This window comes from Mus caroli, chromosome 4 (genome assembly GCF_900094665.2).
Source record: "Mus caroli chromosome 4, CAROLI_EIJ_v1.1, whole genome shotgun sequence".
Classification (NCBI taxonomy): Eukaryota; Metazoa; Chordata; class Mammalia; order Rodentia; family Muridae; genus Mus; species Mus caroli.
The window spans coordinates 38422554-38436732 of NC_034573.1; the positions used below are offsets into that span (position 1 = coordinate 38422554).

Below are 14179 nucleotides of genomic sequence, written 5' to 3' on the forward strand. Positions count from 1 at the left end.
ATTTAGTCTGCTATTAGATATAGACACTATTTATTATTTTTATCCCTTTTTATAATTTCTGTAGGTTCTGATTCTCTTTATAAGCTACCAGAATACTCTGTTGTCTTGTTCTTATAGTCTGATCTTAAACACTAACATATATACTCTTCATTTGTCATTTTGATAGCTAATATTTTTCTGGTCTGATTCTGAGTCTTTATTTTTATTTAGTAGGAACACACACAAGCGTGTGTGTGTGTGTGTGTGTGTGTGTGTGAGAGAGACAGAGAGACACAGAGACAGACGGCAGACAGACAGACAGACAGACAGACACACACACAGGTCCACATTGGGTGTCCTTCTCTATTATTCTCCATCTCATTTCCTGAGACAAGGATCCCTCGTTGAACCCAGAGCTCAGCAGTTAGCTAGAGTGGCTGGCTCCTGTGCTTTAGGGATCTGCCTGTGTTAGTGCCTTCCCCAGGGTTATAGACAACAATCACACCCACACCCAGCTTTTACATGGGTGTTAGGGGCCAGAGTACAGGCCCCCATGCATGTACAACAGCTATTTTTCTAACTGAGCCATTCCCCCGGCCCCTGTTAGAATTTTTGTTTGTTTGTTTTTTAAGGCAGGGTTTCTCTGTGTAGCCCTGGCTGTCCTGGAACTCACTCTGTAGACCAGGCTGGCCTAGAACTCAGCAGTCCACCTACCTCTGTCTCCTGAGTGCTGGGTTAAAGGTGTGCACCACCATCTGCAAAGAGTATTCTAATACCTTTTTTTTTTTTTTTTTTTTTTTGTCCCAATCACTGAGAAAACGTTATTTTTGGTACATATTAGAGCTAAACCATGGCAATGTAGGTATTAAGAAACATGACATAGGCTGTGTGTGGTCATTCCCAGCATTGTCTGGGATCCTGAGTGTGTTTAAACACCCATTCTGAAATAGGGAAATCCCTGCTAGTAGAAAAGACAGATGATCTACCTGTGCCAAGGAGAACTGAAGACACTGTCAGACATCCTGGTGTGCCAGCAATGTCCTCTTGGTGGCCTTGAATTTTAATAAGAACAGTACAAGTAATTTACTGATTATTAAGGTATATCGTAAAGAAATAGACTTTTCTCCTTAGTGTACTTTATCTTGGACCTTTTTTCCTCTAGGTTACCAAACACTTGGCAGAATCAAATTATGTAGCATCTAAATCACCAATGCCAGGGGTGCGCAGAGCAGCGGCAAATAAATTAATGGACAAAGAAAATGTGTGCACTCCCAAGTCTTCTGTGAAGAATGAAGAGCAGTTTGTATTCTCTGAGCCGAAGACTCCAGTTAGTAAGAAGCAGTATAAGAGAGAAATACTCACCTCGCCAACCCGCTTCACAACACCTGCTAAAGGTATTTGATAGGAAGTAAGCCGAGATATAAAGGTTCAAATGTAACTCTTAATGTTATAAATAATACACTGGCTTTTGGAAATATGTAGCCTTGTTGGCTGGCTTCAGGGGTGGGTCAGCTGCCTTTATCTCAGATACTTGAATTAGTGGAAATGGAGATAATACCTAACTTGTAATTCACAGTGGTGCCGTTACTTTCTTTTCCACATCTAAAGATTTATTTTAGGGGTGTGTGCGTGCGTGTGCGTGTGTGCACCCAAGGAGTCTTGCAGAGAGAGGAAGGAGTCCCTGGAGATGGGGTTACAGGTGGGTGTCAGCCACCAATGTGGGTGCTGGGAACCAGACTCTGGCCCTCACTGGAAGCACAGCCAACGCTCTTAGCTGCTATGCCATCTCTCCAGCCCCTCTGTCACATTTGTGTGACTGAGTCATTGCAGTAGGATAGCAACTTAGAGCTTGCCGTGTTTTCATGTGTAGTAATGGAGACTTAGAGGAGTGGGGTGCTTTGCTGAGGCCCTGCATCCAGGCTCAGCCTACTTCACCCTCACTGGGACTCAGTCAGGCTGGCGTTTCTGCTGAGCTCTTCTTACTGTCTGGTTCTACGTCCTGGTAATCTGGTCCTGCCCTGCCCCTCAGTAGTGTCCTGGAGTTCAGAAGGCAGGGGAGTCTGTGACTCCTTCCCAGACTTCAGGTGACGCTTCTTTCTCTTGGTGTCCTCTTTGGTGTAATATCTACCAGTTTTTAGACCATTTCTCCAGGACACTTAGTGTTTTGGTTGCTGTCTCATCTGGACACATTCTGCTGTGTCAGTGTGAGGCCAGTTTGCTGGGATCAGGTCTCCCCATGACAAGTAATCCATGTTCACAGCAGAGTGCTGGGACTGAAGGTACGTGACACCACTGCCCAGCTTATCTTTGCGTTTTCAGACTCTCATGTAGCCCAGGCCAGCCATACACTTGATGGCATTGTGTGAGACTCTGAACCTCCCAGGTGCTAGGCTTGTAGATTGCACCATTTTGCCTGGTGGAGAGAGGCGGGGATAGAGAGGGGGAGCGCGAGAGGGGATGAGAATGAGAGAGAATGAATATGTAGGCCAGAAGTCATCCTTGACTGTATTCTTCAGGAGCCACCTACTTTACTGAGACAGAAAGTTTTAGTGGGCTCTGAAGTTTATTTGGCTAAGCTGGTCGGACATCACACATGAGGAGCCCACCTATCTCTGCCTCTACCTCTCTAGTGATGGAATTACAAGTTCATTCAAAACCACACCAGGCTTTCTTTTCCCCACTGGGTGCTGAGGACCTAAGCTCAGGTTTTCATGTTTTTATAGCCGGTGACTGTCTTAGTTAGGGTTTCATTGCTGTGAAGAGTCACTGTGACCAAGGTAACTAATAAAAGCAAACATTTAATTGGGGCTGGCTTACAGGCTCCAGGCTTCAGTCCATTGTCACCATGGAGGGAAGCATGGCAGTGTGCAGGCAGGATGGCACAGGAGGAGCTGAGAGTTCTAGATCTTGTTCCAAAGGAAAACAGGAGAAGACTGGCTTCCACCCAGTTAGGATGAGGGTCTCAGAGCCCACTCCCACAGTGACACACTTTCTCAAGCAAGGCAACACCCACTCCAACAAGGTCATACCTCCTAATAGTGCCACTCCCTGGGCCAAGCATATTCAAACCACCACACTAATCCAGCCATTTCTCAAACCTCATTCAGGGATTAAAAGAAACAGACAAAACAACAACAGAAAACCTCTTGGCCATACAGGGCTTTTTAATACTTTATTATTATTATTATTATTATTGATACTTTTCAAAGTGATTGTAAAGGTTTTGGAATGTGGACAGTTTGCAGTGTAGTTTACACAGCTTATCCTTGCAACATTGTGTTAGTGAAAAGCTTGATATTAGCGATTTTTCTTTAAATACAAGAGCTTCCACAGAGAGCAAGTGGCTGAAGATGCAATTGGCAGCTCCCACGAGTACATCTTACGTTTTTTTGGCGTGAATATTAATCCCTGCGTGTGACTCCTATGTGTCCAGGCAGTGGTAGTTGTCACAGGACAGCTATGGATGGTAACATGTTCTGTTAGAATACAAAGATAAAGACTTTTTAAATAGCCACTTTTAGTTAGCTTTTTTTGTTGTTGTTGTTCCTGTGAAACTAGGGAAAATAGAATTAATTAGTTAAAAACAAAACAAAACCCCCACTTAATAAATGTTATCAATATTACCATTAAAGGGAATAAAGCCTATGTACTTTTACTGGGGCTTGAACACAGGACGTTGAGCATGCTAAGCAAGTGCTCTTCCACTCAGTACAGCTGACAGAGCTGTAGAGCGCTCAGCCACCATGCCAGCAGTATAAAACTTAGACCAGAAAAGACGTTAGTCAGTAGTAACCAGATCTGTTGATGTGTGTCTGTTGCGGACCATGCTGGAGCCCTGTCAGCTACATGTGGTTTCTGTTTATTTTTCTAATAGCTACAGCCCAGTGCCCGAGAGAAGCCCTGGTTAGAACACCAGGGAATTCCACAGGAGCAGACACACTAACGACAGGTGTCATTAGCCCCGAGAGGAGGTAAGTGCTGCTCTTCCGACTCCATTCTTTAGTGTAGGCCATGGGATTACTCTTCTCATCGGGGAGAAAAATCGGCAGAGGGAGCCAAGACGGATGCTGCTGGAAGCGGGCAGATCTGTGTGAGGACGGCCTGGGGCTGAGCATGGCTACTGGAACAGCATGGAGTCAGAAACTGATGACTTCCAGCACAGTGAGCCAGGAAGGCAGGGACCCTGCCTCTGGCCATCACTTCCTTCTCCAAGGCCACTTAGGTCCATTTCTCTGCCAGTGGAGTACAGGTGCACTAACCATCAGCATGCCCCCAAATGGTAAAATACTAATTTAGACCACAAAGAGAACTACCTCGCTGCTCTTAGATGGAGAGTCCCAAGGCATAGGTGAACCTTCATTGCTTTTGTAATTATTTTTAGATGCATGATCTATTTGGGAGAAAATAGAATATAAACTGGTTATTGGACGCTGCTGCAGTGTTTCAGAATAGAAGAATTATGATACCTTCTGGTGGCTAAGCAAGTATGTAAATGTACTTCATCTGTGTAGTGTCTATATGCACAGAGAAAGCCACTGACCAAATATTAGCAGTTGTTGGCCCTAGGAGGATATGTGGTATTCTGATGTCTCTATGTTTGATTTAAACAAAAAAGTGAAGGGGCTGAGCCTGTGGCATAGCATAGGCCTGGATCTCACCTACTTGGGAGGCTGAGGCAGGACCACAAGTTCAAGGTCAGCCCATGTAACCTAATGAAGATCCTATCACAAAAATAAAAAGTAAAAAGAAGCATTGGTAGAATGCTTTCCCAGTATAAATGAGGACCTAGGTTCAATCCCCGACATCTCCCAAAAATAGAAACAAAATGAAAGGAAAGGGAGACTGATGCGGCAGGCGGAGGCCCTGTCTGTGGGAGATGGCTTTAGTGTCCCCTCCCCAGGAGGATTGAGGTGACCTGGCTGGCTCACCTGCCTATGGCCCTTGGTGTATGGAGGGTCAGGCACGGGAACTGTGAGGGCAGCAGGGCAGTGCCATTAGTGCTCTGTTGGTTTTTAAGGTGCCGTTCAATGGACGTGGATCTCAACCAGGCACACATGGAGGATACCCCGAAAAGGAAAGGAGCCAATGTGTTTGGGAGCCTTGAGAGAGGACTGGATAAGGTTCTCACAGCGCTCACAAGGAGCAAGAAGAAGGGCTCTGCCAAAGATGGGCCCAGAAGGCGAAAGGTAGGTGGGCCAGAGTCTGTTACAGATTTCAGAAGCTGACTCTTAATAGGTGTATCGAGCCCCACCCTTCTCTGTTTGGTTGGGTCTCTAGCCCAGGCTGGTCTTAAACCAGGGCAGTCTTCTTCCCTCAGCCTGCCAAATGCTGGGGTCACAGGCATGTGCTGCCATGTGTCGTGCTTGTCTGTCTGGGGTGTTTCCATCCCACCTCCCATGTCCCTGTGTGTGCACACATGCATGTGTGTACATGTGTGTACATGTTACTGTTGATCCAGGGGCTAACACAGGGTGTCAGGTTTGCGGATCTGGGGCCCTCAGCCCCTTGAGATCGTCCTTGGTAGGGGGTAAGAAGGTGCAGAGTCAATGACAGTCAGGTCAGAGGCAGAAGCAGACTGGTTTATTGCAGGACGGATAGTGCCTTTGTACCTTCCACCCGTGTCCTATTGGTCCATGACATCTCGTTCCCTGGAGCCGGCACCGTCTGATTAGTTGTTCCAGTCATGGGCTCTGTCGTCATTTGTTTCCAGGACTCAGGCGGATTTCATAGTTGCCAGAGGGAGAGGTAGCTGGCGTGCGTGCGTGGGATATCCACTATGGGCCACCAGTCAGGATAGGCTGACTGGCTCCTCCTACACATGTCACACGCTCTGACCTACTTAGGTGTCTTGCCAGTAGATCTTTTTGCTTTTTAAAAACAACTATATCAAGTAACTTTACTGTTCTTTTAAAAAATTACTTATTAGTTCATTTATGCACTTTTTTTGAGTAGTTAATACTTGCATGTTCTTATATGGTAGATTTTAAGAATGCAGAGGTGGACTGGAGAGATGGCTCGGTGGTTAAGAACATTTGTCTTGCAGAGGACCTGAGTTCATTTCCCAGCACCTACATGGTGGCTCATAACCACCCACAATTCTAGTTTCAGAAGATCTGGTGCCCTCTGTAGCCTCTGCAGACACGAGGCACACATATCATAAATATCGTGCACAGACGTGCAGACAGAACAGTCATACACATAACATAAAGTAAAAACCTAAAAAATATTTTCTTAAAGACTGCAGAGGTAATTTAGGTATAGTCTCCCTCTTCAAAGAACATATAACTAGAATTCAAATACTTTAAAATCATACAGATTGATCACAGGACAACATAGAGGTGGGGTACATGGCATATATATGGGAAAGGAAGATCTGCCTTCAGGCTGGAGACCTGAGCTTGGCTGGCACATTACAGAGTCCCTGACACACAGATACCTTTATAGGTTCTCATGAAATATTTACATTCAAGGAAAGTAAATTTGAATTTTTAAAAAACAGTTGTTTAAAAATAGTTCTGCTTATGGAGGTCAGAGGACAGCTTGTGAGAATCTGGCTTCTGCTTCTACTGTGTGGTTTCTGAATAGCAAACTCTGGTCGTCCTGCTTGGGAGTAAACTCTTACTCACGGAGCCATCTTTGCTGTCCTAATTTGAACTTTGCATTGTAGTATGTTTGGGTAAAACAGTGAGGCAGGATGGGAAGGTAGACTGGAAGGCCCCAAAGTCTGGCTAAGAGGTTCGCTTCTTATTTAATAACCCTGTTACACTTTAAAATAGTTAAGCTGTTGGTGTAGACAAGATACTTGGTGGGGAAGGGGAAAACAACCTATTAGAAGTGTCTCACCGGGCGCACACCTTTAATCCCAGCACTCGGGAGGCAGGCGGATTTCTGAGTTCGAGGCCAGCCTGGTCTACAAAGTGAGTTCCAAGGACAGCCAGGGCTACACAGAGAAACCCTGTCTTGAAAAACAAAAACAAAAACAAAAAAGTGTCTCATCACTGTTTTATGTCGTGATGAGATACTATGCCGAAGGCAACTCTTATAAAAGAAAGCATTTAGTTGAGTCTTGCTAACAGAGGTTTAGCCCATTATCATCATGGTGGGAAGCATGGCAGCTGGCATGGTAGGCATGGTGTTGGAGAGGTAGCTGTGATCTGCAGTCAGCAGGAAGAGAGCCTCTGGATCGTGCATGTGCTTCTGAACCCCAAAGCCCACCCCCAGTGACACAGTTTCCCCAGCAAAGCCACGCTCCTAATCCTCACAGTCTTTTGAAATCGTTCCACTTTCTGGTGACTAGTCAAAGATATGAGTTCACGCGGCTGTTCTTATTCAGACCAGTGGTGACATTCTGTTGGTCCTCATAGGGCTTGTAGCTATATCATAATGAAAACACAAATTCAGTTCAACTTTGAAAATCCCAAAGTCTTTCATAGTCTTAACATTACTTAAAGTCCAAAGTTTAAAGTCTCTTCTGATATTTACACTAATCTCTTCAACTGTTAACCCCCCAGAACGCAGGTCACACACTTTCAACATACAATGATACGGATGTACATTACCATTCCAATAGCGTGGGAAGGGAACATAGCAAGTAAAGTCTGGGTCAGAGCTAAGAAACCAGCAGGGCAGATGCCAAATTCTGCATCTCTGTGTCTGGTGTCAAAGTTCTTCAGCTCTCTGACTCCCTTTCGCTTTGGTGACCGCAGCACTCTTCTCTCTTGGGCTGGTTCCACTCCCTGTTTGCAGCTCTCCTTGGCCCTGGAGGGAGATTTCACACCCTCCTTTTTTATCCTTGTTTCTAAAGACAAGTGTACACACTCACACACACACACACACACACAGTGAAAATGTAAGTTGAAAAATGTAAAAGGTTGGTAAGACAGGAAGATGAACATGTAACAGTTGACATGAGGCTGGTGAGAGGCTCAGTGGGTAAAGATGCTACTGTGGAAGCTCAGAGAGCTGAGTTCAGTGTTCAGTCCCCGGAGCTCACAGAACAGCCAACGGGGAGCAATGTCATACACAGTGCGGTTCACTCATGCTCACATGTATGTCACGTCTACACACACGCACTTTTTATTTGAATGGGGATGTTTCTGATGAAGCCAGTCTCCCTGGCTACCCCGCTGCTGTGCTAATGCAGCTGGCTGGCTGGCTGGCCCTCCTGTGTTTTCTTCAAGTGTTCTTATTTGAAAAGGTGTTGTCTTGGGTTTTTGTATCGCTGCGGAGTTCAAGTCCTCAACCTTTCTCTCTCTAAGCTGCACTACAATGTGACTACAACTCGCCTGGTGAACCCCGACCAGCTCCTGAGTGAAATCATGGCTATTCTTCCAAAGAAGAACGTGGACTTCGTACAGAAAGGGTAAGAAGCTCACCGACTGCCACCGATGCTGCCACTCTCCCCCTTCCTGTCAGCGCACTGTGGCTCTCTCTCCCTCCTGCCCCGCTGAGAATGCCCTGCGACCGCCGCTCTCCAGAGGGGGCTGTGCTGGTGCCATTGCTCATGCGGATTGTCTTATGAGCTGAGAACACTCATGGTCACCACTTTCAAGGTTGGACTTCCATCTCAGAATTGGGAAACCGGGACTTGCATTTGTTGTAAGACAATCCTGTACATCTTATAATTTTCTGCTTTATTTTTACTATTTATCAGTTGAATTATTAACCAGTAAGACACTTTGGACAAGTAAAAATTTGTAGCTCACGTCTTTGTGACTACCTCATGGAGTTTTGGTAAATTAAGGAAGTTATTTTGACTGAGTGTCCCTGCTGAGAGGCTCCGAGTGTGCCTCATGGTCTGAGGAGGTAGGTCTCTTCTGATCATGTGAATTGTTTCTAAGAATTTCAATAATGTATGTCTTTAAATTTTTATATTTATTTCATGTGCATGGCTGTTTTGCCTGCATGTACATATGTCTATCACATATGTGTGCCTGGTGCCTACAGAGGCCAGGAGAGGGGCATCAGACTCCTAGAGCTAGAGTCACAGATCACTGTGAGCTGAGAATTGAGCCTGGGTTACGAGCAATGTTTGCTCCTAGCCATTGAGCCGTCTCTTCAGCCCTACTCATTTATCCGAAACACAGCCTTACTGCGTAGCCCAGGCCAGCCTGGAACTCCCGATCTGGACCGCCTCCACCTCACAAGCACTGGGATTACAAGTATGCTATCACAGCAGCTTCTAAATGCCTTTATTACAGCAGCTGTGTACATACTGACCGCATGCAGATAGGATCATTTAGATGGAGTTGAATTTCTTTGTTTAGCCTTTTGAGACAGGACCTTGTACTGTATGTAGTCCAGGCTGGCCTCAACTTTTGATCCTTCTGCCTCAGCACCCCGAGTTCTAGGTTATCTCCGGTTGGCCTGGAACTCAGTTAACTAATCCAGGATGGCCTTAACCTTTCGATTCTTACCTCTCCCTCCCAACTCTGGGTCTACAGGCTTGTGTGGCTGTGGCCGTGAGTAAGACTTTAGGCAGTCCTTTGTGAAGGGATCATTACTCAGGCGCTGCAGGTGTGCTACCTATGTGAACTCTTGCTTTTCTCTTTTCAGCTTCATTAGAACATGTTTCTCTGACTCACTCTTGCTGTTTCCTTGGTCCCAGAAGCTCTGGCTGACTCTCCGAGGCCTGGGGATGATCGCTCCTTTTGGCTTGTGATTCGGCAGCAGATCACTAGCTGACATCCACCCAGTGTTTTGACCTCCTGATGTCCTGAGCCACCAAGGGTCTTGACTCTGTTCTGTTCCTTTCTGTTTGTTTTTACCTTGTGACAAAGCAAAGGGCAGCTTTCCTATGTGATGTGGTAGCTCATTCTCTCTGGTAAGGATGGACCACGTCTCACAGAGCCACACTGCTTCATTTGCCTGTGAAGACCCTTCGCCATAGGGTGTTCCTTACGACATTTCTCAGACTCGTTGTTTATTTCTAAGGCATTATGTCCCCTTTCCCCAAGTCACTCTAACTAAGGAAGACAAATTGTAATGTTTTGTGAAACTTGATAAGTGATAAAATCAGTTGCAGTTGTGCCTAGTAGCACATAAGTTATTGTGAGTTTAAGGCCGGACTGAACTATACAGTAACTTCCAGGCTAGTCTGGGCTACATGGAAAGATACTATTTCTTGTTGTTTGGTGGTTTTCTGTTAGTTAGTTAGTTTGTTTGTTTGTTTTTGAGTCAATCTCAGGTAGCTCCGCTGACCTCAAGGGTCCTAAGTAGCAGTGTGGAGCAGGGGATGACCTTGAACTGTCTCTGTCTTACAAGTTCTAGGAGTCCATGGCTACAAGACCCTGTGTCAAAAAACAAACCAGAAATGTCCATACTTCTGAGGAATGATGCCTAATCATACGCTTAAATGGTTAAGAGAACTTAAATCTAAAATAAACTCTAGTGTTTCTTGTGGCTGTTATGTGTTGAAGATCAGTAAGACATAACTCATTTAAAATATAAAGTAAATAATAATTTTATTTATATGAGTTCAATTTGTGCCACTTTCATAGTCAAGGCCCTGTTTTGTGTCGCTAGGGAAGGGAACCTGGCAACTTTGATATGCATGCCCTATGCTTCCAGCAGGACCATCTCCCGGTCTTTTGCTTTCCTTTCTACTGTAAAGTGTTACAGTAATCATAATGTCTACACATGTATTAGAGAAACCTGAAGGCAAGTCTTTTCCTAGAAAGTTAACTGCTTCAGCTGTACGCCAGTGAAAGTCACACATCTCAGAGAGAAGAATATTCTAAAGTTCCCTTGTTTTCTTTTGTTGGGAACGTTGTAGAAATGGCCTCATGTTCCTGGACTACACATAAAATGCCAGGCTGCCGGGGCATGTGTGTCATGTGCAGCTGGGAGAGGAGGAAGGCTTTCCTGTGGTCTGAGAGCCGAGCACTGTGATCACGGCTCTCTTAGGGTCGCCACTCAGCACTGTAGCACAGCCAGGCCAGTGGGAAACTATGGGGAGTGGATTGCTAGAGCAAAAGAATGCCTCACTTTCCCCCAGCTCCTGGGGCTCAGGAACCCTCTTGCATCATCCAGAACACTTAGGGCTCCCTAACTGCTGGTGTCTTGTGTCTTACAGTTACACACTAAAGTGTCAAACGCAGTCTGATTTTGGCAAAGTGACAATGCAGTTTGAACTAGAAGTGTGCCTGCTGCAGAGACCTGACGTGGTGGGCATCCGGAGACAGCGGTTGAAGGGTGATGCCTGGGTTTACAAGAGATTAGTGGAAGATATCTTGTCTGGCTGCAAGATGTGACCGATGACACTGTCCGCCTGCCCGGATGAATGTGGGTGTGATGCTGCACACAGGAAGACTCTGAGATTGGTTCAATTTGGGGGCCCATTGGATCTATGGAACTACAAGCTCATCTAAATAGCCATCTTCAAGACCAGTGTATTTTTGCTTTTTCAACAAAAATTTTTACTTTGTGGCTGAATCCAAGGCAACTGTTCTGTCATTATCAATTACTCTCTGTTCTAATCATGGGCTTGGTGTGTCAGTAACTGTTTTTATATTCACTTCCGTCAGGGGATGCCAGCTCTTCACTGTGACTCATTTTGATGTACAGTTTCTTTCTGAACTAAAACCATTTGTGAATATATCAAGCTCTTTTTTGTATCTGATTTTGATCCAAATAAAACCTCAAATGGCTTCCTGACTGTTAAGTGGAGACTATTTGGAGTGTGTTTTATCTGTTATCAAATATGCCGTGGGCAGAAAAACAGATAAGAATTCATTTGCATAATTTTTCCCTGTCTCTGATTTAAGTAGGATTTATTGAGATCGTTAACTAAGTCACAGCTGTGGTTACCAGAGTTAAACAACACATTTAATATGTGGAATAAAAGCGTATTGACTTCAGTAAGTATGTCCAGTCAACAGTGATAAGTATCCGAACTGCAGGCCCCGGGAAATGGTACTTTATGGTAATCTCTAAGTCTCAACGATGGCCCCAAATTTGTATTTTTATTTCATTTTATTGGTCTCTAAAGGCCAGAACTCAAGTTACATTTGTATGGATTTTACCAATTAAACTAGTTGGAGAAAAAAATAGCACTGTTTCTGGTCAGTAGCAAGAGGGTGTTTGTCATTCATTTATTCACTAAACATTTACTGAGTGCTTACATGCGTTTGCTTCTGGGGCTGGAGCTGGTACTGTCTAGCAAACCAGGGAGTTCAGAGTCTGCCATGAGGGCCAGATGTTTTCGTATTCACACATGATCCGAAGGTAGGTGGTGTCTTGGGGAAAATAGCATTTATTCTTGACAGATCTACAGGGAGACACTGGACAGAGGTGGGGCGTGTGCTGTTCTTAACAGAAGTTACGCGGAGGCAAAGCAGTTTCAGGTAAAGGAAAATAGAAATGACATTAAGTATTGCAAGAAAATAGATGAGATAGAAGCTTAGCCAAGAATAAACCCTGGAGGAACTGAACCCCCTACTGAAGAGAATACCTTGGGTAAGGAAAGCCGACGGCAGGATCTTATACTTTGTAGTGACAGCTTTATTGACATATAAGTCACACACTACAGGCTCCACCTTTTAAAATATTGACAATTCAGTGGTTTTTAAAAAGCGTACTCATGGAACAGTGAGATGATTCAGCAGGTAACAGTGCCCGCTGCCAAGCATCCCTGAGCCCACATGGTGCAGAGAACTGATCCCATTTAAAAGAAATCTTAAAAAAAAAAATAAATAAGGACTGGGGTATGGCATCTGAGAGTGAGAGCCGGAGTTGGGATCCCCAGGACCCCTGCAAATGTCTACCTGGAATTGTAGTCTAAATTTGACCGAGAGACCTTGCTCAATGAATATGGCAGGAGAGTGATGAAAGATGGTTGCTAGTGCCAACCTCAGACTCTGATGTGCACACATGCGGACATAATGAAAATGGGGAAAGCTTGCTCACAGTTCTGCCAGCACCACCACCACAGTCTGACTCTGTAAGATTCATCCTCACACGAACTGCACTGCAAAGACTTGCTCTCCATTCCCCCATTGCTCATCCGTACCCCCGATGGGCACGACTCCGCTTTCTGCCTTTTCAGACTACCTATTCTGCATAACTCATATAAATGTGCTCCAGTTTCACTCTTGCTTTGGCAAATAGCACAACCCCAAAGCAACTTAGGCATGCTTCAGGTTACACTTCTGGGTCACAGTCCATCACTGAAGGAAATCCAGGCAGGAACTCAAAAAGCAGAAATCACGAGGAAACACTATTTGCTGGCTTTCTTACAGACCCCTGCTTACTGTCTCTAGGATTTTTTTTTTTAATTATTTATATGTGTATGTCTATGTGTGGACTTGCGGATGTTAGTGCAGGTGCCCTTGGACGTTAGAAGAGGGCATTGAATTCCTTAGAGATGGGCATACGTTGTGAGCCGCTTGAATTTGGAATTGGATTGAATTTGAATTTGGAAATTGAATTTGGGTCCTCTGGAACAATGTGTGCTTTTAACCACTAAGCCATCTCTTCAGCTCCAGTTAGCTTTCTTTTCTCTTCTTTTCTTTTCTTTTCTTTTCTTTTCTTTTCTTTTCTTTTCTTTTCTTTTCTTTTCTTTTCTTTTCTTTTCTTTTCTTTCTCTTCTTTTCGAATTATTTATTGTATGTATGTACATTGTCTTCAGACACACCAGAAGAGGGTGTTAGATCCCATTACAGATGGTTGTGAGTCACCATGTGGTTGCTGGGAATTGAACTCAGGACCTCTGGAAGAGCAGTCAGTGCCCTTAATAGCTGAGACATCTCTCCAAACCTCCCCCCCCCCCCCAAGCTAGCTTTCTTAAATGGCTCAGAACCACCTACGTGAGGAATGGTGCTGCCCATGGTGGGCTGGGCCTTTCGGATCCATTAATGATTAAGGTCATTCCTCACAGAAGTGTCCACAGGCCATTCTGATCTAGGTGATTGTTCAGTCGAGGCTTTCAGATGATTCGAGGCTGTGTCAGGTTGGCAAAGCTATCAAGGACAAAAGGGGGTTTGAAAGATAGCTCAGTGGTTGAGAGCACTTGCTGCTCTGTCAGGAGGTCTGGGGTTCAGATCCCCACACCCACGGCGGCCAGCTCATAGACACCTGCAACTCCACCTCCAATAGAACATATGCACACACACAAATCTTTTTAAAAAAGAAAGCAAAGATAATTAGGACAAAATTGGGTCACGTGTTACTTTTGGGATCTAATTTTTTCTTTTTTTTTTAT

The 14179-nt window shown here is 44.8% G+C and overlaps 1 protein-coding gene across 1 annotated transcript in view; it reads left to right on the plus strand.

Moving 5' to 3' along the window:
* Nucleotides 1-11641, plus strand: part of Melk (maternal embryonic leucine zipper kinase) — a 54990-nt gene extending 43349 nt beyond the window's left edge. The window contains exons 14-18 of the mRNA XM_021159944.2: nt 1142-1373; nt 3854-3950; nt 4997-5165; nt 8238-8341; nt 11054-11641. Coding sequence (XP_021015603.1) covers nt 1142-1373; nt 3854-3950; nt 4997-5165; nt 8238-8341; nt 11054-11231 — 780 coding nt within the window. The 3' untranslated portion in view covers nt 11232-11641. The remainder of the gene's footprint in view (nt 1-1141; nt 1374-3853; nt 3951-4996; nt 5166-8237; nt 8342-11053) is intronic.
* Nucleotides 11642-14179: the final 2538 nt, after the last annotated feature.